The sequence below is a fragment of the Exophiala viscosa genome (assembly GCF_022695815.1).
Source record: "Exophiala viscosa unplaced genomic scaffold EDD37scaffold_11, whole genome shotgun sequence".
NCBI classification, from domain to species: Eukaryota; Fungi; Ascomycota; class Eurotiomycetes; order Chaetothyriales; family Herpotrichiellaceae; genus Exophiala; species Exophiala viscosa.
Window position 1 is genome coordinate 264267 of NW_026944363.1, and position 19066 is coordinate 283332.

The 19066-nt window shown below is 51.5% G+C and overlaps 10 protein-coding genes across 10 annotated transcripts; 4 read left to right on the forward strand and 6 right to left on the reverse strand.

Annotated features, from left to right (window-relative positions):
• Positions 1–68: 68 nt before the first annotated feature.
• Positions 69–956, forward strand: EDD37DRAFT_639131 (60S ribosomal protein L12). The gene is made up of 5 exons (XM_062817140.1): positions 69–143; positions 201–234; positions 287–407; positions 459–789; positions 838–956. The coding sequence occupies exons 1-5, from the start codon at positions 140–142 to the stop codon at positions 849–851; spliced, it is 504 nt and encodes a 167-aa protein (XP_062666732.1). The 5' UTR covers positions 69–139; the 3' UTR covers positions 852–956.
• EDD37DRAFT_639132 (3-carboxy-cis,cis-muconate cycloisomerase) lies at positions 957–2943 on the reverse strand. Its single transcript, XM_062817141.1, has 3 exons — positions 2677–2943; positions 2341–2580; positions 957–2270 (listed from the first exon to the last, which is right to left on the reverse strand). Exons 1-3 carry the CDS (start codon positions 2877–2879, stop codon positions 1361–1363), a joined length of 1353 nt encoding a protein of 450 aa, XP_062666733.1. The 5' UTR covers positions 2880–2943; the 3' UTR covers positions 957–1360.
• Positions 2942–4869, reverse strand: EDD37DRAFT_639136 (uncharacterized protein). The gene is made up of 3 exons (XM_062817142.1): positions 4511–4869; positions 3369–4456; positions 2942–3315 (listed from the first exon to the last, which is right to left on the reverse strand). The coding sequence occupies exons 1-3, from the start codon at positions 4696–4698 to the stop codon at positions 3245–3247; spliced, it is 1347 nt and encodes a 448-aa protein (XP_062666734.1). The 5' UTR covers positions 4699–4869; the 3' UTR covers positions 2942–3244.
• EDD37DRAFT_639137 (uncharacterized protein) lies at positions 4870–6051 on the reverse strand. The gene has a single exon (XM_062817143.1). It carries the CDS (start codon positions 5663–5665, stop codon positions 5054–5056), a length of 612 nt encoding a protein of 203 aa, XP_062666735.1. The 5' UTR covers positions 5666–6051; the 3' UTR covers positions 4870–5053.
• Positions 6052–6095: 44 nt separating this feature from the next.
• Positions 6096–7075, forward strand: EDD37DRAFT_135819 (uncharacterized protein). The gene has a single exon (XM_062809482.1). It carries the CDS (start codon positions 6176–6178, stop codon positions 6692–6694), a length of 519 nt encoding a protein of 172 aa, XP_062666736.1. The 5' UTR covers positions 6096–6175; the 3' UTR covers positions 6695–7075.
• EDD37DRAFT_135814 (uncharacterized protein) lies at positions 6907–8318 on the forward strand. The gene is made up of 3 exons (XM_062809481.1): positions 6907–7256; positions 7346–7535; positions 7655–8318. The coding sequence occupies exons 1-3, from the start codon at positions 7118–7120 to the stop codon at positions 8196–8198; spliced, it is 873 nt and encodes a 290-aa protein (XP_062666737.1). The 5' UTR covers positions 6907–7117; the 3' UTR covers positions 8199–8318.
• Positions 8211–9234, reverse strand: EDD37DRAFT_135834 (S-adenosyl-L-methionine-dependent methyltransferase). Its single transcript, XM_062809484.1, has 2 exons — positions 8446–9234; positions 8211–8395 (listed from the first exon to the last, which is right to left on the reverse strand). The coding sequence occupies exons 1-2, from the start codon at positions 9098–9100 to the stop codon at positions 8223–8225; spliced, it is 828 nt and encodes a 275-aa protein (XP_062666738.1). The 5' UTR covers positions 9101–9234; the 3' UTR covers positions 8211–8222.
• Positions 9235–9825: 591 nt separating this feature from the next.
• EDD37DRAFT_673546 (uncharacterized protein) lies at positions 9826–13924 on the reverse strand. Its single transcript, XM_062819483.1, has 3 exons — positions 13094–13924; positions 12726–13043; positions 9826–12658 (listed from the first exon to the last, which is right to left on the reverse strand). The coding sequence occupies exons 1-3, from the start codon at positions 13610–13612 to the stop codon at positions 9920–9922; spliced, it is 3576 nt and encodes a 1191-aa protein (XP_062666739.1). The 5' UTR covers positions 13613–13924; the 3' UTR covers positions 9826–9919.
• Positions 13925–14653: 729 nt separating this feature from the next.
• On the forward strand, positions 14654–16895 carry EDD37DRAFT_135870 (MFS transporter, MCP family, solute carrier family 16, member 10). The gene is made up of 6 exons (XM_062809486.1): positions 14654–14736; positions 14785–14892; positions 14960–15309; positions 15374–15505; positions 15563–16021; positions 16107–16895. The coding sequence occupies exons 3-6, from the start codon at positions 14982–14984 to the stop codon at positions 16625–16627; spliced, it is 1440 nt and encodes a 479-aa protein (XP_062666740.1). The 5' UTR covers positions 14654–14736; positions 14785–14892; positions 14960–14981; the 3' UTR covers positions 16628–16895.
• On the reverse strand, positions 16896–18894 carry EDD37DRAFT_135855 (uncharacterized protein). Its single transcript, XM_062809485.1, has one exon. It carries the CDS (start codon positions 18654–18656, stop codon positions 17163–17165), a length of 1494 nt encoding a protein of 497 aa, XP_062666741.1. The 5' UTR covers positions 18657–18894; the 3' UTR covers positions 16896–17162.
• Positions 18895–19066: the final 172 nt, after the last annotated feature.

Here is a 19066-nt window from a genome sequence, read left to right on the forward strand (position 1 = left end):
CACACATCTTGGCGTGCTTGGCAAAAAAGTCCCAAATTCAACTCGGAACCTGCGAATCGCAATTCTGAATTTGTTGTTTCGACGAGTCAAGACAACCTTCCAACACCTCGAGAAAGACAGACTACCTTTCGCACTCGCCATGCGTAAGTATCGTCTTCTTGAGAAGAAAAGGCGCGCCGGCTAATATGTTTTTTCTTCAGCTCCCAAGTTAGATCCCAATGAGGTGAAGATCATGTAAGGACATTCCGCACAGTGTTGTTTAGTCCAAGGCTAACAAATTTCATAGCCACCTCCGTGCCACCGGTGGTGAGGTTGGTTCTTCAGCAACCCTCGCTCCCAAGATCGGTCCTCTCGGTCTGTCGCCCAAGAAGGTCGGTGAAGATATTGCGAAGGCTACTGGTGACTGGGTGCGTACAAGTTCTGATCGGCCAAAAAACGGCTTGCTGATATGACCGCAGAAAGGTCTCCGTGTCACCATCAAGCTCACCATCCAAAACCGACAAGCCGCTGTCTCCGTCGTTCCCTCCGCTTCTTCCCTCGTCATCAGAGCCCTCAAGGAACCTCCCCGGGACCGAAAGAAGGAGAAGAACATCAAGCACTCCAAGTCCATTCCTCTCGATGAAGTCGTCGAGATTGCCCGCACCATGCGCGGTGCTAACAAGTCTCTTGCCCGTGGGCTGAAAGGAACCGTGTTGGAGATCCTCGGAACATGCTTCAGTGTTGGCTGCCAGGTTGACGGCCGATCACCTAAGGAGCTTAGCGACGAGATTAAAGAGGGAAACGTTGAGGGTATGCATCATGAAGATATCTGCACGGACAGCCGCTAACACTCTACAGTTCCCGAAGAGTAGACATTTTTCACTGCTGAGGAGGCTCAAAACGAACACACATAGTGTGATGATACCCATGATCATGTCAAGCACATGAAAAAATGAATCAGATTCCTCAACCAACCTTTTCCTTTACTTGCTTTCACTGCACCGAACCCTTCTTGCCCCAATTGCGGGATTCTCAAGTCCCTGCAGACCTTTGCCAACACTCTGGCCTTTATCCCTCCTCTCTTCGCGATTGGATATTATCCAGGATATAGGCCTATTTTGGTGCAAAGAAGATCAAACACCTTCTGACACGCTACTCACCGCGCATTAGTCCTTCGGGGCAATGGATGCAGTGGTCCATCTTTTGTTGTCTACAAATTCAAGCTTTGAACATTCCCATATACCAAAAATACGCACCTCCTGCCCCAAATTGCATTCGGCCCGACCATGGGGCTAAAATGTGCCTATTAATTGCTTTCGCATGCCTCTTTCAGTCTTCTCCCCAAAGTCTTGTCGTGAAAATGCGGTGATCGCAAACGATTTCATGTACTTTCTTCCAGTACTCGATCGACCATGATCTGACTCGCCCCAAGGTAATTCAATGGATCACACAACTCAGCAACACGCTTCTCATCAAGGTCCGCCATCAAATCCGCATTTGTCTTGAGGACATCAAACAACGACTTCCCCTCCTCAATGGCCGTCCGACAAGCCTCATACACAACATCATGCGCCTTCTGTCTGCCAATGAACGGCGCCAAACCCATCATCACCGCCTCGCCCACAATCAACCCCCTCGTCGAATGCAGATTGTCATGCATTGCCCCAACATTAACAACCAGCCCACCCAGCGCAAAGTTCGTCTGATGCAAGGCGCCTACACACAAAACAAAAGCCTCTGGGATAGCAACCCACTCAAGATGCCAGGGTCCCGAAGCACGCTCGAAGTCAGCAACCATCGCGTCAAGACCCAAGCCCGCGTTAGCACGCAATAGCTTCGACGCCGCCAGCACGACCTCACTTGAAATTGGATTTCGTTTCTGCGGCATTGTCGACGACGCACCCCTGTGTGGGACGAATGGCTCCGCCACCTCTCCCAACTCATTCGACGACATGAGCATCACATCGTACGCGATCTTGCCCAGCGATCCACCTATCAATGCCAAGAAGTTAAGTATCTCAGCGATATTATCCCGCGCAACGTGCCACGTTATCGGCGGATCCGCGAGATCAAGTTCTTTCGCGAGCTGTGCGCGAACCCGAACTCCTTCGTCCCCTGTACCCAGTGAAGCGAGCGTACCTGCCGCCCCACCGAACTGCACGAGAAGGCACCTCTTCTCGATCTCCGCGAGACGTTCCTGATGGCGCAGTATACTGGACAGGTACACCGCGCATTTATACCCGAAGGTTGCGGGGAGTGCGTGCTGAAGATGTGTTCGACCTGCCATTGGTCTTTATCTCGTCAGAAATGCACAAAGGCATGCCCGACCTGTCGGTCAGGTAAGTATTTTGGGGCACTCACGTATCGCGATACTCTTTGGCGAGCCTTCTAAGAACGCCGACCAGCCTCTCCACTTCGCGTTTGATGAGTGTGAGGCCCTCGCGGATCTGCAGGATCGACGCATCGTCCATGATGTCCTGCGTCGTTGCGCCCCAGTGGATGTACTTCGCCATATCCTCGGGTGTTTGCTCGACGAGTTGTCGCACAAGAGGCAGAACGGGGTATCCGACGATCTCGGTCTCGCGGGAGAGTCGGTCGAAACTGTAAGACCAAGCCGTTAGTACCTCCAGACTATAGCTTAGTAGATCACCCATGCGGAAGATATCGCTTGTGTGTGAATAGAATATAATTACCTACTCAATCTTCACGTTCTCGAGAGCCTGTGTTATTACAGCGCCCGCTTCAGCCGGGATCACGCCGACTGCAGATTCGGCGCGGGCAAGCGCGGCTTCTGTAGCAATCATTTGGCGCACGTATGCTTCATCGGTAAAGATGTCGCGAATCTCCTGTGTGCCGAAGAGGTTGCGGAACACGCGCGAGTCAAGGGCTGATATGGCCATGTTCGGCGGTGTGAATTCCAAACTTCTCAAGGGTCTCCCTGGAAATCATAGAGATGAAATTCCGTCGACCGGACAGTGGCCGTCCTGGTATCTCTTAGTGTTCTTATATACCATCAACAAGCCCCACTGTGAACCCCAAACTGTGGAGTGGAGGTTCTCGATGAATGGAGAACACTGCTCAGAATTGGAGCGGCTTATGGAAATCGACCGAGGTATAGGAATCAAACATACACCTCGTACACGACTTTTATATCATACTACATACAGCTGCAAACTTTTGGGAACCGATTTATCGGGCGTCTGAACACATCAAGCGAATGAAAAACATATATGTACACAAGCCGCCTCACGGGAAATAATCATATTTACCATGTCGATGGCACCTTGGGAAAGTCTTTCGCTGTGATACCAAGGTCCACAAAGACAGAGTCATCTCCTGAAGTTCCGCGTTAGCAGTATGAACCGATCGTTCGTGGCACGAGGACTTACCTTTCAAATGTTTGATTCTGATCTCATCCTCGTCCTCTAACTTTTCCATTTCTTCTTGTGGAGGAGCATTGCCTTCTCGCTCATCCTTGGGCCGCTGCTCGAGTGCCTTGTCAGCAGACTCGCCGATCAACAGGAATTGCGCGTTGTCGTAGTCTAGCAATTTTGGCTCCAAGGGCTTCCAGCGCAGACTTCGGAACTCGTCGAGAACTTCTTGTGGGTACTCTGGGCCTTTGGGAAGGCTTGCATTGTTAGGAGACGGTTTTGTTGGATTTTTGACGCTGGCCGCAAAGCTTCCGCGTTCTTGTAAGCCCAGGTCTTTCTGCACCTCTCCAAGCTCGCTTGGAATATTGATGATATAGGCAAGATGTGATTCGCGACCAGTAGATGTGATTGCGTATACTCCCTCGGCAAGGGGAGTTACTGGAGGTGAATGGCTGGTTCCGGCCGTCTTGGTCTCATACTCGGACCCCTGCAAGAAGGATGTTTTCAAGTCATCAAAGCTGGTTTTGGCCTTCTCAACAAACGCAAGAAATTTGTCTTTGCCACTGACTGGAAGGACTTTCTTAGGCAGTGCCAACAGTCTGCAGTTGCCCTGATCACCGATGGGACCATCGCCGATCTTCGCGTCCAGAGGAATGGGTCGCAATACCATGTATGTTCGAGCAATGTCATTGACATCTTGAGGATCCTCCACATTGACCCTGGCTCGGAAGAAGAAGTAGATGATGCCCTTCTCGAGGATACTAGATGCGACATCATCATCCTCACGGGCGCCTGCCTCAACGGCGTCCCCGTTCGTCGCGGCAGGCTTTTCATCTTGCTTCTCAATCGCTGGTTCGGGCTCTGCTTCTTTCTTTGGTTCTTCTTTGTCCTCTTGTTGCTCTTCACTCGCATTGGTCATCTTAGTATCCGATTCAGCCTGTGGCTCAGCCTCTTGCTTCTCATCTTCTTTCTTAGCGTCGGTTGGTTCGTCCTCAGCCGCGGGCTTCTCTTCCTCCTTTTCAGGCTCTGGAGCAGGATCCTGACTAGTATGTTGCTCGGCGTTGGTCGGCACAGGTTCCTCCTGATCAGCTTCGTTGGCACCGCCACTATACCCATTGTTAGCACAAGCGCGGCCATGGACAGAGGCGAAAGGGTCTCACTTCTGCATAGTCTCCTCTATAGTCTTCTGTTCAGGCTCAGCACCCTTCTTCCCACGCTTTGCGGTTGGGGATGTGCCGCTTGATCCATTCTTGCGTTTATTAGTCGCGGGCGATGGCTTTGGCTGAGGAGGAGCAGAGGAGTCCTGGGAGGACTTCCCGGCAATGCGCGCTGAGGAGCGTCTTTGCATACTGAAGAAATGTTGGCCCTTTTATGTGCAAGAATTGGTGGAAATTGCAGTTGTGACTAGCGATGACATAGAAATAGAAGGACGGCCAGGTCAGCTTGACCAAAGTGACAGGTGGAAGTATGCGCCGTCGTCGAAGTTCTGAGGACATCGGGGAAGCAGCTTGAATGCTTCTCCACATTCTAAAGCGATGACGTCCTTGTATCTTGACGCTAGTGCTCGATTTAGAGTCATTTAGTCAGGTACACTCGGCACTAGTAAAACATGACTATGCCATATCCAGTCATCGAAACCCCTCACATGCCAACATGCTCTACTACTGTATTCAATACTGGCTCTTCACAAGAAAGTCCTAGGTTCATCCAATGTCCATGGCATCACGATCTCGGTCAGCTGGTGCTGCAGGCGTCGACGGGACGTTAGGAGTTCCCGAGTTCGACGATTCCATTCCTGCTTCGTGGTCTTCTGTCTTGTCCGAGCTGTCGGACCATGCTGCCATCAACTGCTTCCTAGCTCCACGGTTCGTTTGAATCAACTTGTCGGGTCGCTTCTTCCTTCGCTTGATCGGTCTCTGCTCGGGCTGGCCATCGACAAGCTCAGAAACCTCGATTTCGGCACGTTTGGCCAAGTGCTCATTATCATCCACGTCATGTTCCACTTCCTGGGAGCGACGCTTCTGTCCGCGATCGGTCTCGTCACGTCGCCGCGATGCTGAGCCCTGGATATCACAGGACAGCCTCCGTAGTCTGCCCGCCAGCTCGTCGTCTGAGTCTGGCCATAAACGTCTCGAAGTCTTCTTGTCTTCGGATCCCGAATCGGCATCTTCGTACTGATCGGGTTGGAGGACTTCGATACCTTCGACATCGCCGTCATAGCCCATGTCGTCGGGAGAAATCTCCTCAATGTGGAGCTCGTTGTCGGACGAATCTTGACGCCGTCGTTTCCGCCTAGGATATCTTTGCAGCGCCATGCCTGACTTTGGCGCTTCGATGTTGGCGCAGTAGAAGCTTCATCTATGGAGGTTGTCCAAGCATCACTTTGTCGCCCAGCAGACTGCAGTACGTGCGACTGGAGATCGCAAGATTCCTTGTAGCATTTGTAGCAGACACACGCATCTCGGGGAACTTCCGGTCAATCCGCGTTTAGGTGAATGGGCGGTCGCTCGTGGAACCCTCATGTGGGCTACACAATTTGTAGAGGCATGTACTGATAGCCGGCGTCTTACCGTCAACGGTTTTGTTGAAGCATTTGGCCAGACTCAACCCGGCACGCCATAAAGATGTCGAGGATGGTTATGTTATGTTGAAAAGTTTAGATGATATCACGATGGCTTCATGCCAAGGCCGTATCGGTGACATTTCATCTCCTTAACTGACGGTTAATTTAATCTACTATCCTGACATCCATAAAGATCCTGGTCGAAAGAATATCTCGCGACCCTTTTTTGCTGACTCTCTATGCGTCGTATGGGTCATGAGCCATGAGTGAGGACTTAGGAGGTGGTTCTCAACGCAGTCAAGATTCAAACGACTGTCCACCAGGGCCAAATCCATTGGCCCCTCAAGACAAATTTGCATTTCTCCAAGAGATCACGGGTGCCCGAAAGCACGCGTGGAACAAGCCGTTCTACCAGCATCTTTTCAATGTATACACCTACTTAAAAGAGCGCGGCGCTCCAGAAGAGGTTTGCGACGCAGGCCTATTCCATTCCATCTACGGTACCGAGTCTTATGACTTTCAGAACAATCGCGTCACAAGGGAGGTGGTACGCGGCTTCATCGGCAATTATGCTGAGGAGCTGGTACACGTATTTTGTACGACAAAGGATAGATTCAATGTGCTTGTGAACAACACGATGGGGCTTAGCGCTCGGCAGGCGCGGGATCTGTGTTGCATCGAGTTCGCAAACAAGTGGGATCAAAACAAAGACGGAAGATATCGAAAGCAGCTGATTGCGCTCGGCGAGGCGATTGTGCACCTAGAGAGTGGTGGTCAATGAGACCGCCTGTTGTCTTCATCTGGGTTGGTAATTTGCCGACTGGCGCAGAACGGAACCTGATTCGAAACACTATGGGCACTGACCGAGCACTTCTTTGTCTTCGACGTCCCCAGCGACATAGCCTTCCAACAGAACTTCGAGCTGCTCGGGCCACGATGCAGATACAGATCGTCCAGAACGGTGAATTGGTACGAACCCTTTCATTCGCTCAGGACCACAATCGCACTCAGCATTGAGTCTGCGTCATGTCAGACGTGAAGTCTTCAGGCGCCCAATCGCTTACTTCAGCCTTGTGCCCACGTGGATGATGTTACTACAGCTATTCTATACCTGTAATTCAGTGCTCTCGAAGCCAACCTCCTCCTACCAAACGAATACGAGTGCTTCTGGAACTTTCGAAGTTGGGCTGAGCCTCTCTATACCATGTCTGAGCAGGATTTTGCTCGTCTGGGCAACTATGCCCTCATGCTGCAAAAATCGCCAGCGATCGATAGGCGCAAATGCATGCGCACTGTGCCAATGGAGGTCTTATCGCTCGGGCCTTCGAGGACCGGTACTCTGTGTGAGTCCAAGTTCTGTGGAAGCCATTGTTCAAAGTGTCTTTCCTCGGTCGGGTGCGAAGAATTGGGAGGTTGCTAACATCAACGATAGCTATGCAGCGAGCCTTCGTAATATTAGGCTACGCAGATCCTTACCATTTCTCTAGCATTTTCGGCAATGTCAAAGACTGCGACATGTGGAAAGAGGCCTTCCACGCCAAGTATCACGGTCGAGGCTCTTTCGGAAAGGAACAGTGGGACCAGCTGCTCGGACATTGCAGTGCTGTCACCGATTTCCCATGGTATGCACTCCTTTCAGTTCATCACCTGCCTTTTCGTCCCTCTACGCCCGTCGAACTCTTGATGAGAGGTGCGGAGGGAAGGGGCTCATTCATAGCTCACCCTAAAAGTTGGCTAACAGTGCATATTTCGGACCAGAGTTGATGGATGCCTATCCGGAGGCACGAGCTGTGTTGGTTGAACGGCATGTTGACAAATGGGTCAAAAGCTTCGGAACGCTGATCAATGAAGCATACCACCCCGTGTCGACTATTCTTGGCATATTGGATCCAACATGGATGGGACGCATCAACGGTGTGGGCTATGCCATGATTACCGCGATGACTGGACAGAGCACTGAACGACAAATCATGCGCCACGCCAGGACATCTTACGAAAAGCACTATCAGTGCGTCAGAGAGGAAGTGCGTGCACGATCTGTCCCCTTGCTGGAATACCGACTTGGAGAGGGCTGGTTGCCGTTGTGCCAATTCTTAGGCAAAGACATTCCGCAAGACGCAAACAGTGTGGAAATACCATTTCCACATATGAACGAGAAGGACAACATTCAAGCTGTGTTCTCGGTCATGGCTCGGAAAAGCTTGGGAAACGTGTTGAGAAATGTCTTCGTTGCTGCATGCGTCTTGTTCCTGGTTGCTTGGATCTCTTCCCAGTTGGTGTTCTAGGGGTGCCGATACAAGAGCTCGAGCTCACTTTTGGATGATTATCTCTCCCTGCATCATTGCTAGAATCGCATCATCTTGGGTGGCCCAATCTTCCCAAGCCTCAGCCATTTCATCAATCTCAGCTTCCTCTGCTAGTCCCTTTGCTAATATCGCAGCTCGCATACGACCACCCCGAAGATACTCCGTCATGGCGCGGGCTTGGTATCGTCATTATCAGGGTACACAGAATTCAGGAAGGATCACTCACCCCAAGTCTCTTTCTCTTGTGGTGTACTGTACGTCCAAGTGCTGAAACTTGCTGTGACTCGTTCACGCTCTGCACCAGCGTCGAGAGCCCAAGAGAGCAGCTGTCGTCCTGCTGAACTTACGCCTCCCGCCGCTTGCATGAAAGTTACCGTGAGGTCATGAAACTTGAGTAAAGCAGGCATTGTCGGCCAGATACACTCGGTATCGAGATCTCCCTCCCGAGCAGCGACGAACCCGCCTGGCTTGGTGACACGTAACATTTCGCGAAGTGCATCGGGAGCCGTTCTGACGTGAGTCAAGACCTGATGACAGTGGGTGATGTCGAAAGATGCATCCTCGAAAGGCAGCTTGAACACATCGGCTTGTCGTAATTCAATGTTGGTGACGCCAGCCTCCTCGGCAAGTAACCTCGCCCGAGGGAGGATGCCCTCGTTCAAGTCAACGGCGATGACCCGGCCTTCGGGAATGGCCTTTGCAAAGCCCACAGAGATGCTACCCGACCCCGCGCCCACGTCGAGCATGGTGAGATTTGGTTTCTTCTCTTTTGCTGCTTCGAGTTTCGGAATAAGGTAGGCTGCACTGTTCTCAACTGATCGAGCCTCATGATGGACGGCCTGAGCGGAGGGTTGGCCCTGTTTTTGCTTGGGTTGATCCATGTTTACGATACATTACTTGACATTGCGATGATTACCTGCGACTTATATCAACGGAGCCATGTCCTGCAAGCAGACTCTGCCAGGCAGGCAGCGCGCCCGAACATCGATTTGGCTCCAAAATATCGCGGAAAGTAAGCACTGTTACTGGTGTGATGATATAAGGCAACCCGCCAGAAAGGGGCTTAACCTGCCAAGGAACATCTAATCCGTTTCTAAACTCATCCCCATGCTTGCGATGTTTGCGAGAATTTATGGAGCCTAAGCTGATATCAAAGTAGCGTTCCGCGCACCGGTATGCGAGTGAGGAACGTGGCGTGGGATGTTGCTTCACCACTTATATTTCGATACGGTGGAATCTATTCCAGGTACCTGAGGTGGCATTTGCCTTGAAGTGCCAACAGTGCAGGGCAGTACTCGCGTAGATGACTTCATTTCAGGCACGTACCGTACATGATGGCAGGAAAGCAGAGTCCATTGCCTGTCCTGTCCTCGGAAGGCTAGCCAAAACACCTTCGGAGAGACTGTCGCCTCGTGGAAGGCTGGCGACCGTCAGAGCGAAGACGCTGATATTATGTCGGGTCAGGTCGCTAAACGATTATGACAAAGCCAGCGAGACCATCGGCAGGATCTGAGATTGAGTCAGGGCAAGTTGTAGACATCGACAAGCTATTCTCCATCAGACCACCATGCTGGCGTATGATTCCCGATGTTTTGGGAACCTCGGCCCAGAACCACGGATGCCCACGTTCCAGAGCGAAATGACAACATGGATAGCCAACCGTTCTTCTAGGACTCGCCTCAACTGGGCCAACCAGGATTCTACTCTGAGGCAAATTCTCTGGCGTCAGCCTCATAATATTGCGGCTTCCTGAATTCGGTCGCAAGCAAGAGCTTGTACCCCGGCATGATGTGGCTATGGAAATAGCGTTCGTATTCGCCCAGAAGGGTTTGCTCAAGGACTTCTAGTGACTTCCCTTCTGCGGCAAACGCTTGAACCAGTTCAACGAACGGAACTCCCCTGTATCTCCGCGAGAGTACTATCGCCAACGGTTGATATATCGCCATCGCAACATGAGCAGAAATTGTAGCACCATGATTCAGCAGCCATCGTGCAATCTCGGGTTTGTCAACACTCTTGTAGACCCAAAACCACAGTATGTGGCTCGGCGTTGTGTCGAACATGTCTGCCACAGAAGCCAGCCATGTTTTGCACTGCTCCCACGACAAATCGAGCATGCGAATGTTCTGACTTTGCAAGGAAGCCATCGAGAAGTATCTGTCGAGACGGATAGGCACTTCTTCGATAAGGCACAAACCCATTGGATCAGCAGTGACTTCTAGAAGCCTGCGGAGGACAGCCATATGACCAGTTGTGTCGTCTTCGATGCCGTCACCCCAGCAGCATTCCCAATGAGTAGAGACAAATATCCCGAGAGCGTCCATGGAAATAGTAGGAAGGGGCCAGGCGTCCAAAGCAGCTTGATTCCAGGCGTGCAAAGCAATATTGGGATCCCGATATCTGAAAGTTCGTTGCAGTGAGACATTGACACCGCACTTGATCAAGAGATTGGCGCGATCCAGCAAAGGGCCTCTCGTGTGAGTAGAAACGCCACAACGAAGATACCCAAATTGTATCGCGCCACTGGCCCTAATAGATTCCGCCATCTCATCTGTCAAGGCTTCCTGGATATAGCGCGAAAGTCGAAAAGCGGTCGCTTCGATCATGAACATCGAGCCATACTGTATCGCCACTTCCGATTCTTTGAGCCATTCTGGAGGCTGTGCGGCTTTGCCATAGTTTAAAGGCCATAGCAGCCCATACCTACTCTGCTGTGATATCAAAGGATCCAATGCTCCCAAGAGGCGTGTTGGGGCCACGTCCATACTTAACTCAGTCATGATGGCATGAGAGACAATGGCCCGAGCTAATTCATCCACGTCAATGAGATAGCCCATGCGGGCTTTTGGTGGCATCTTCAGCCAATAAAGATAAGCTTGAAGTATGAAGAAGCATCCATTAAGGTGGTCGACTCCAGGCGCAAGACAGGTAATCGACTCCGAGAACCCACTAAGGTTCTTCCTTCGGAGAAAGTACTCCTTGACAATTTGATGCACGAACTGCACGACGAGTTCTTCATTCTCGTACTGGATCCTTGGAACAATTTCAACTAGACCTCCACTCCGGCTCCGTAGTCGGCGGGCAATGCCATCCGGATCGATCTCTTCGTGAACCTGACTATCATCTTCGTTGGCCTGGTTGTTATCGGCCTTGGAATTCGCCAAAACGACTAGGCGCAAGAATTCAGGAGTTGGAGCAATTTCGCTTCGAAGCAGGGTTTCCACGACGATGACCAGCTCCATGTAGTGTTGCTTCTTTACCTTTTGTAACATATGGCCAAAAAGGTCGTCTAGGTATTCGGGAAATTTCCTCACCCACTCCTTCAATTCAGGAATGCTTACTCCGTCCCGAATTTCGTCAACCAGCTCGTCGATGACGAGTTTCACCCAAAGGAAGACCCCTTGAGCGCGTTTTGAGATGTCAGCCTCAACATCAGACACAGTGGAGACAGCACCTCTATCCTTGAGTGCCTGCCAACGAGGTTGTCGTGCAAGTCGTACAGTAATGTATGTTTTGATGTCTTTCTCGGTCCATTCCTGCATTTCGAGGGTCTGATCCCCCTCGAATAGGTCTTTGATTTCATTGTGCGGCCTGCTTGCAACGACAACTTTCAATTGCACCGACTCTCTCGAACTGGCTACAAGATCGTGGAAGAAGTCACTCATCCGACCATGCTGACCGTCATGCTCATCCAGTGCATCGATCAGGAAGCATACATGCATCTCTCCGTCGAATTCAGTAACAATTGTCAAAAGCAGCTTCTCAAGGCTGTTGGTATCCCAGTAGCTCTGTCTCCGCTTCACGAAGGTACCATATGCTATATCCATCAGCGCAGGGCAGTTGTCCAGAAGCTGATAGATCATATCATGCAAGATTCCCTCCCACGAAGCTTGGATCCTTTCGGCCCTATCCGTAAAGAAGCTTCCCAGCAGGAGCCACGAACCGACTTCGAGCGACTGGTTCAACAAGCTGAGCGTCTGATAGTTTTCGAGGAGGAATTTCATGGCCTTTGCCCCAGCCTGCCTTTCCCTGTATCCAGAAGATACCGTCACCTGCCATAAGCCATTGGTTGAGCCCAGGACCAGGTTCTTGATAGAGCCATGACAGCGTCTCTCTGAGCGCAGCCTCGATTTGCAAGACTCTGTCACCCATCTGGTGTTTTGGAAAACTTTCAAGGCAACCTGTTTGTGCAAGTCAATCTGACAGAACATTTTCAAGACTAGGTTCCAAGCGGGCAACTGACTCTGGACCTGCTCGCCTCGAATATGGTCGGCTTTGAGCTTGCGACGTTCTAGATGGCGTTTGATTTCTCCTTTCGTCCTGATATAGCCATCATCATCCTCGTCTTGAAATCTGCACATATTTCTGTGATTTGCATTTACGAAACTCTTTCGTTCCTTCACTGGATGCCCAAGCTCGGAGGATTCATTGGGGACCACCTATCGATGGGATGTCAACATTGCTCCGTGTTTGCAAAGCTATTCTCATGCTGGTCGGATGAAATACCTTACTATCCATCCAGCCAAACCCACTGTAGCCTAGAGACTCCTGAAAGGTGGAAATATAAAAGGTACCAGACTCCAAGAGCTGGCTGAATCCATCCCGTATAAGAGCAAGAACGGGCGAATCACCTCTGAGATCACGAATATTCTGGTCGTTGACACTAAAGCCGGCAGCTTTGGCCATCTTCGCTATGGTCAGACCGAGGTTCGTATAAGCGCCACCCCGGTGTGGGGTACCGAAGAAGATGAGAGCGAAGGTTGAGAGCAGAACATCTTTCAAGTCGCTGTCCATTTCAGACGAATTTGAAGCCCGTCGTAGTGCCTGCTGAGTGTCAGCATCGGATCGAGTTCTTCGCCGTTTTGTTGAGATACCTCTTTCGTGATTAGACCACCCATGGAATGCGAGACGATAATCATATCACGACCACGAGCGTCCACTCGCTGAGCGGCCAGGTCGTTCAGAAAAGCGTTTGCAATCTCGATTATGTTGTTCTGATTCGCGCCACCACTAAAAAAGTTGCTCACTTGCGAGTCGTATCCATACGTCAAAATCCGGGCATCCGGGAAATCCTTTCTCAGAAGATTGGCTGGCCAGAATCCTGCAGGGACGTCTTGAGAATATCCCAGGCTGCCTGCAGAACGATCTCGTAACGGCGTTCCTGCGATCGATCTGCGAAGTCCCAGGGGTCCCTTTGGTTTTGGTGTGTCGGTCTGTGTCAAATTGTATGTCCATGTCTTCAGTGGATATCCTTGAATGCCGTGGATGAAGACGATGTCGAAGTCTGGACGAGGGCCACCATCATGTACAATGGTGAAGCCACATTCTTTGACATGAATACGCCTTGATGCGTTTGTGTTCTCTTTGTTCACACCCTGGATGTCACTCGACATTTAGACGTGGTTTGTGCAGAAGTCTGCGTTGTTGAAAACTCATAAGTTTACCGGACTTTGCGCCTTGATGACAAGGTCAAGACCAGGCCACACTGTTATGTTATTTCCCACCTTCAGCCGCTCGCCTGTCGTGGCTGTGCATCAGAGAGGCCAGGCCACGGCCTGCAGCACTTTTAGGCGAGGACTCGGCCTAGTGTCAGCCACTTGGTAGTCCACCTATCAAGGGGAAGGCGACTCGTATGCAACCTTTCACCGCTTCTTTCGTAGCACTTCGCCAGCGCCTCTCCTCAATAATCTATGTTTGACCAATCTGGGATAGTCGACTTCGAGGCCGTGATCTCCTGATCGATGCTAGATCAAAGGCAAAGTTCACGTGACGCTGGTGTGCACCGTCTTACCATGAAGAGCATGCTGGTCAGAACTGGAGGTGGTTACGAGTTCGAGCCCAAGGTTTGAGATCAGTATCTGGCGCCAGTTGGAAATGCCCATTGATCATCTCAAGTAGTCACTGCACATTGTTGCATCTTCTGCTGGTACATGGCCCGAGGTACATCTCAATCATGTTCCCAATTTGATTTCGTCCGTCCTGCCTCTGCTATTCCGGACGATTGGTAAGTCACCAACCTACTCTCTCTTCTTAATTGACAATATGAGCTTGATACGGACTAAGATCATAGGGAGTATCTGGTAAGGCCAATGGACGGAGACTTTGGAGCTGGAGGCCTCATCAAGGCCTTGTCGTGCCTTACGTACAGCCTCGTACAGCGGCCGATGGACGATTGGTCCGGGACGTTGCTGGGCTGGGAACTCTGGGAGTTCGTACACCATGACGGCATCTCTGGACTTTTGTGTGGACCGAATTAACCGACCATCGTACAACGTCGAATGTCAATCAATAATCAGTCAACATTTTTCGTCCGCTGGCAGAGTTTATCTTCTTCGATTTCGGTGTCGAGACATGTTGGAAGAGGACATAATACCATCGACCTCGATAGCAGACCCATTTTCGGCCATCTGAACATCACCGAAGGCGAAAAACGGGAGAGGTAGTCAACGCCTTACCGCACGCTATCGGAAAACCCGACGGCATATCCTGAGATTTTCCTGGGCTGAAGCCGCTGGCAGTGGGTGCACCTGGCCCTAGAGCCATTGCGTTCTTTGATATCGTACAGGGTAGGATCTGCGACGAAGTCTTAAAACACGACGAATCCAGATCTCTGGCGGATTCGGTTCGATCTCTTCTTTACAACATTACACGAGGCAGAAATTGATATTGACTCGTGTAAGTCGCCCCTTACGAGACATCCCCCTCTCAATCATGGACTTGCAGGCTTACAGTACCAATAGATATTCCACGGACAAGTCGGAAATGACCTTCAGTCCAGAGGGAGTGAGCCACTCCAGAGACGCAACAGCAACCAACTCTCCCACATCCAGTACAATGGATTCAGCCGTCGACAAAGACGTCGAGAAGGATGCAGTCAATCTCAATCAAGCCGATGAGCATGACAGTGCATCTGACCATGCCCTATCTGGAAACGCAGAAAAGCCAACAGACCTCGGCGACAACGAGGTTCCAATATCTACGGCAGTCAACCCAATGGATCCCTCTCAGTTTCCAGACGGAGGAGCGAAAGCCTGGACAGTGGTACTCGGGGCCTTTTGTTGTCTGTTCGTCAGTTTCGGCTGGATCAACTGTACGTATCGACAAGTGCCTCAGCCTCCGCATCCCGCATAATGTTACTGACTCAAATTCCACAGGCATCGGCGTGTTCCAAGACTACTACGAAACTCACCAGCTGAAAGAATATTCCTCTCAAGAAGTCGCCTGGATTCCCAGTCTGGAATCATTCATGATGTTCGTCGGCGGTCTCTGGGTTGGAAGAATTTATGGTATGCTCTCTTGCTCGCCCATACCTATAGTGGCTCTCCTCTAATGCAATGTTCCAGACAACTACGGCCCACGATACCTAATGCTGGCCGGCACATTCCTCCACGTCTTCGGACTCATGATGGCATCCATCTCCAAAACATACTACCAATTCCTCCTCTCCCAGGGCTTCTGTTCCGCCCTCGGTGCCTCTATGATCTTCTATCCATCCATGTCTGCCGTGACGACTTGGTTCTTCAAGAAACGTGCCCTAGCTCTGGGCATCACCGCGGCAGGATCGTCCATCGGCGGCGTCATATTCCCTATCCTGGTCGAGCGCATGATTCCCAAGGTCGGCTTCGGATGGACCATGCGCACTTGTGCCTTTTTGATCTTGGGCCTGATGATCGTCGCCAACTTGACGATTGCAAGTCGTATCCCGCCGAGACGCACACCCGTCCGACCCAAAGACTTTGTCAAGCCGTTTGGAGAGAGCCGCTTCTCGATATTGGCATTGGGCACCTTCTTTACGTGGCTTGGTACGTATTGACCCCCAAAAACACTGACTCTGACTTCAACACCCGTTATTTTCCCGATCCTTTCCCTGACTGACTGAAATACTAGGCCTCTTCATCCCTTTCACATTCATCATTCTGGCAGGCGAGGCCCACGGAGTCCCCAGCTCACTGGCCCAATACCTCGTCCCCATCCTCAATGCTTCCAGTACATTCGGCAGGACCATTCCACCCTACCTCGCCGACAAAATCGGTCGGTTCAACGTGCTCTTGGCGTGTTCCGCCCTGTCCGGCATCATCACACTCGCTCTCTGGGTCCCCGGAACCGGCAGCGCGGCAAGTGTGGTGTTCGCCATAATTTTCGGATTCAGTTCCGGCGGCGTCGCGAGTATCCTGCCCGCTTGCATTGCGCAGATCTCGCCCATCCACGAAATTGGGGTCAGGACCGGTGCTTGCTTCAGCGTCGCCGCCTTAGCGACCTTGATTGGAAGTCCGATTGGTGGTCAGATCATAGTGAACAGTGGCTATCGCAGTATGCAGGCTTTTGGCGGTGCGTTGCAGGCTGGAGGAGCTATTGTGTATTTGGTGCTGTGGCTCAGATTGGGTGGGATGAAGTGGCAGAAAGTATAGATGCCTCTTGAAAGACCTTGCGAGCACTTTTGGGTCGTTGGGAGCCCACTTTGACAATGAGCATAGCGCACGGTTTGCTGGGTTGCATGGGTATGGTACAGCGTGATTTTGGACAGGGTAAAAGGACTATAAGCAGGGACTCGCGACTCGAGAATGAGCATAGCATGGCTTTGGACACGTGTATATGTATATTCAAGGCGAATAGTTGACGACTGTCTCTGTCGCTCGGTGTGGTCCGGTTTGGGACATCTCCATAGCAGAGAGCTGCACAGTATAAAAAGCTAGAAACTCATGGACCTCGCTATACTGACAATAAGTCATGTAGGCTGGTCGCCGAGCCAGGCTTCATGCCCGTGCCGAATTCTTACGCTGAAAGTCCCCAAGCTATACATCTCGTCTTCCATCCAAACAGCTGTTCCCAAACAGCTGTTCATGTTAGTAACGTGTCGCTTCGCTTCAGACCGACCAGAACTCCCATTCATCCTTCAGTGGACACTTATCATGGCGTGCTCTGTGTTTGTGGGCCCATCATGGCTCACTCGTCGTCCTCATCAATCAAAAACTCAACCCAAGGGTCCAACTCGACCAATTTGAACATAGGCCCCCATTTAGCCCGAAACTCCTTCCTCTTATAAAGGCTGCTAGTATTCAGCCTGAAACTAACCAGCTCGACGCTCCATCCTTTTTCGAGGGCGCGTTCGACCATTCGCAAGAAGCCACCCGAGTACTCCGCCTCAGCGGCGTCGCCGGTCGCGAGTACGATGGTACTCGGCTTCTCAGCATCGACCAGCGACTCGAGGATCTTGAGGTGCAGAATTTCGTCCACGGCCTGTTCGACCCATTTCTCCGTCGCAGCGTGGGGAGTGAAAGCAGTCGTTTCAGATCCGCTCGTCTCCCCGCCAGACCGATACTTCTTCTGACGCGGCGTCAGGTCTTTGGCCTTGTGCACGCGCTCAAGAATGTTGGTCTCGTAGCCAAGTCCCTTGGCCTGCTGGATAGCCGGGTACTTGTCCGAACCGACCAGCACGCGTTTAGCAGCCGGCCGGCCTCGTTCAAGTACAAGCGAGAAATTGTGGAAGGATAATGGAACACGCTTGAGGCGTGTCTCGCGAGGCATGCCGCGTGCTATTTTCAAGCAGTCGTGAAAGCCGATTGAGATGTTGGAAACGTCGACAAAGACGTGGACTCCGATGTTGGATATGTTGAGTGGGGTGAAGGCGGGCTCGAGGAGCCCTGCGTTCTTGAGATATTTCTTCTCTTCTGGAAATTGGCGCATTAGCTCGGTGATGAGCTTTTGTTTGCGTTGTCGTGGTGTCAAACCATCACGCGGTTCGACAGTTGGCCGCTTTGAGGGCGATGGGACGCCCGGAGCTGACCAGAGGAAGGGATTTGAGACGGGCCAATTGTCCCGCTTCGGTGTTCTTAGTTCGGCTTTGGGTGGTGAAGGTGATGTCGGTGGAGAGTTAGTGTCGCGCAGAGATGGTCTGCTACGACCGAGAATGTCGTCGATGACAGCTCTGCGGTCAGGAGATCTGCGGAGGGATTCGAGTTCCTCGCCTGACTCGATATCTGTGGTGTCTGATGTAGATTTTTGTTGTATGACAAGCTTGTCTGCACGCTCCTTTGCTCTTGCTCTGCGTTCTGCACGTTTCTTGTTACGCAGATACGCTGCTGTAATTGGTACTGGCTCGACATTGTCTTCCAGATCCGCGCCATCCACCTCGTCCCGCCAGCGGACACCTTTGTTCAGCTGGTTGAGGTCGACTTCGGCCACGGTGTCATCGTTGACTTCGTACTTGACAATGTCTGCGAGCGAGTCATTCGTTGTATGTGGGCGGCCCAGGAAGTCCCAGAGGCTGGAAAAGTCTCCAAGGGATTGACCGGTCGAGTCATAGTTGCTGGTGTCCTCGTCCGAATGAGCGACTAGCTGTGGTGCAGATGTGGCATCATATTTCTGGAGCGACAGGCTCTTGAGAAGGCTTATAGCATGCTCGAGATCCCATGAAAGGGGATCTTCGTCGTATGGCATATGCAACGCAGGAGAGAGGCGGTGCTCTCAGAATGCGGGTGATGTGGCGACTTAGAGAGGGGTGAACTTGATTGGGAGGTAGAGGCGCTGGACGCGACGACACATAGCTTCAAGTCGGTGTAGAGTCTTATTATGGGCGAGTCGGAAGAACAGAGGTATGAGTGCTTCCAGGTTCAAGAAGGATGATGGTGGCACTGTATGATGGTTGTTGTTGTGTGAGAGATCGAATCGATGAATCACACACCTGTCACTCCGCCTCATGATCTTCCGGAAATCAGTGGGTGGCCGTGCCATTTTAGTGGGCTACTTTGCTTGGCCAGATCCGTCTAACTTATCCCCTGGGAAGTGCACCTTCTGACTCAAACACATGAACAAAGACTTGAGTTGGCATGGTAAACAGCATCACCATT

Excerpts from the sequence above, each read along its gene's own strand:
- EDD37DRAFT_135814 (XM_062809481.1), top strand. The coding sequence starts at position 7,118 with ATGTCTGAGCAGGATTTTGCTCGTCTGGGCAACTATGCCCTCATGCTG. Across the intron at positions 7,257-7,345 it reads TTCGAGGACCGGTACTCTGT|CTATGCAGCGAGCCTTCGTA; the intron begins GTGAGTCCAAGT and ends CATCAACGATAG. Across the intron at positions 7,536-7,654 it reads GCTGTCACCGATTTCCCATG|TGCATATTTCGGACCAGAGT; the intron begins GTATGCACTCCT and ends GTTGGCTAACAG.
- EDD37DRAFT_639132 (XM_062817141.1), bottom strand. The coding sequence starts at position 2,879 with ATGGCCATATCAGCCCTTGACTCGCGCGTGTTCCGCAACCTCTTCGGC. Across the intron at positions 2,581-2,676 it reads CTCGAGAACGTGAAGATTGA|TTTCGACCGACTCTCCCGCG; the intron begins GTAGGTAATTAT and ends TTGGTCTTACAG. Across the intron at positions 2,271-2,340 it reads GCCAAAGAGTATCGCGATAC|ACCAATGGCAGGTCGAACAC; the intron begins GTGAGTGCCCCA and ends GACGAGATAAAG.
- EDD37DRAFT_639137 (XM_062817143.1), bottom strand. The coding sequence starts at position 5,665 with ATGGCGCTGCAAAGATATCCTAGGCGGAAACGACGGCGTCAAGATTCG.
- EDD37DRAFT_673546 (XM_062819483.1), bottom strand. The coding sequence starts at position 13,612 with ATGTCGAGTGACATCCAGGGTGTGAACAAAGAGAACACAAACGCATCA. Across the intron at positions 13,044-13,093 it reads GTGGTCTAATCACGAAAGAG|GCACTACGACGGGCTTCAAA; the intron begins GTATCTCAACAA and ends GACACTCAGCAG. Across the intron at positions 12,659-12,725 it reads TTGGCTGGATGGATAGTAAG|GTGGTCCCCAATGAATCCTC; the intron begins GTATTTCATCCG and ends TCCCATCGATAG.
- EDD37DRAFT_135870 (XM_062809486.1), top strand. The coding sequence starts at position 14,982 with ATGACCTTCAGTCCAGAGGGAGTGAGCCACTCCAGAGACGCAACAGCA. Across the intron at positions 15,506-15,562 it reads CTGGGTTGGAAGAATTTATG|ACAACTACGGCCCACGATAC; the intron begins GTATGCTCTCTT and ends GCAATGTTCCAG. Across the intron at positions 16,022-16,106 it reads CACCTTCTTTACGTGGCTTG|GCCTCTTCATCCCTTTCACA; the intron begins GTACGTATTGAC and ends CTGAAATACTAG.
- EDD37DRAFT_135855 (XM_062809485.1), bottom strand. The coding sequence starts at position 18,656 with ATGCCATACGACGAAGATCCCCTTTCATGGGATCTCGAGCATGCTATA.
- EDD37DRAFT_135834 (XM_062809484.1), bottom strand. The coding sequence starts at position 9,100 with ATGGATCAACCCAAGCAAAAACAGGGCCAACCCTCCGCTCAGGCCGTC. Across the intron at positions 8,396-8,445 it reads ACAAGAGAAAGAGACTTGGG|CCCGCGCCATGACGGAGTAT; the intron begins GTGAGTGATCCT and ends GACGATACCAAG.
- EDD37DRAFT_639136 (XM_062817142.1), bottom strand. The coding sequence starts at position 4,698 with ATGCAAAGACGCTCCTCAGCGCGCATTGCCGGGAAGTCCTCCCAGGAC. Across the intron at positions 4,457-4,510 it reads ATAGAGGAGACTATGCAGAA|TGGCGGTGCCAACGAAGCTG; the intron begins GTGAGACCCTTT and ends CAATGGGTATAG. Across the intron at positions 3,316-3,368 it reads CAGAATCAAACATTTGAAAG|GAGATGACTCTGTCTTTGTG; the intron begins GTAAGTCCTCGT and ends GCGGAACTTCAG.
- EDD37DRAFT_639131 (XM_062817140.1), top strand. Across the intron at positions 235-286 it reads CCCAATGAGGTGAAGATCAT|CCACCTCCGTGCCACCGGTG; the intron begins GTAAGGACATTC and ends CAAATTTCATAG. Across the intron at positions 408-458 it reads CGAAGGCTACTGGTGACTGG|AAAGGTCTCCGTGTCACCAT; the intron begins GTGCGTACAAGT and ends ATATGACCGCAG.
- EDD37DRAFT_135819 (XM_062809482.1), top strand. The coding sequence starts at position 6,176 with ATGAGTGAGGACTTAGGAGGTGGTTCTCAACGCAGTCAAGATTCAAAC.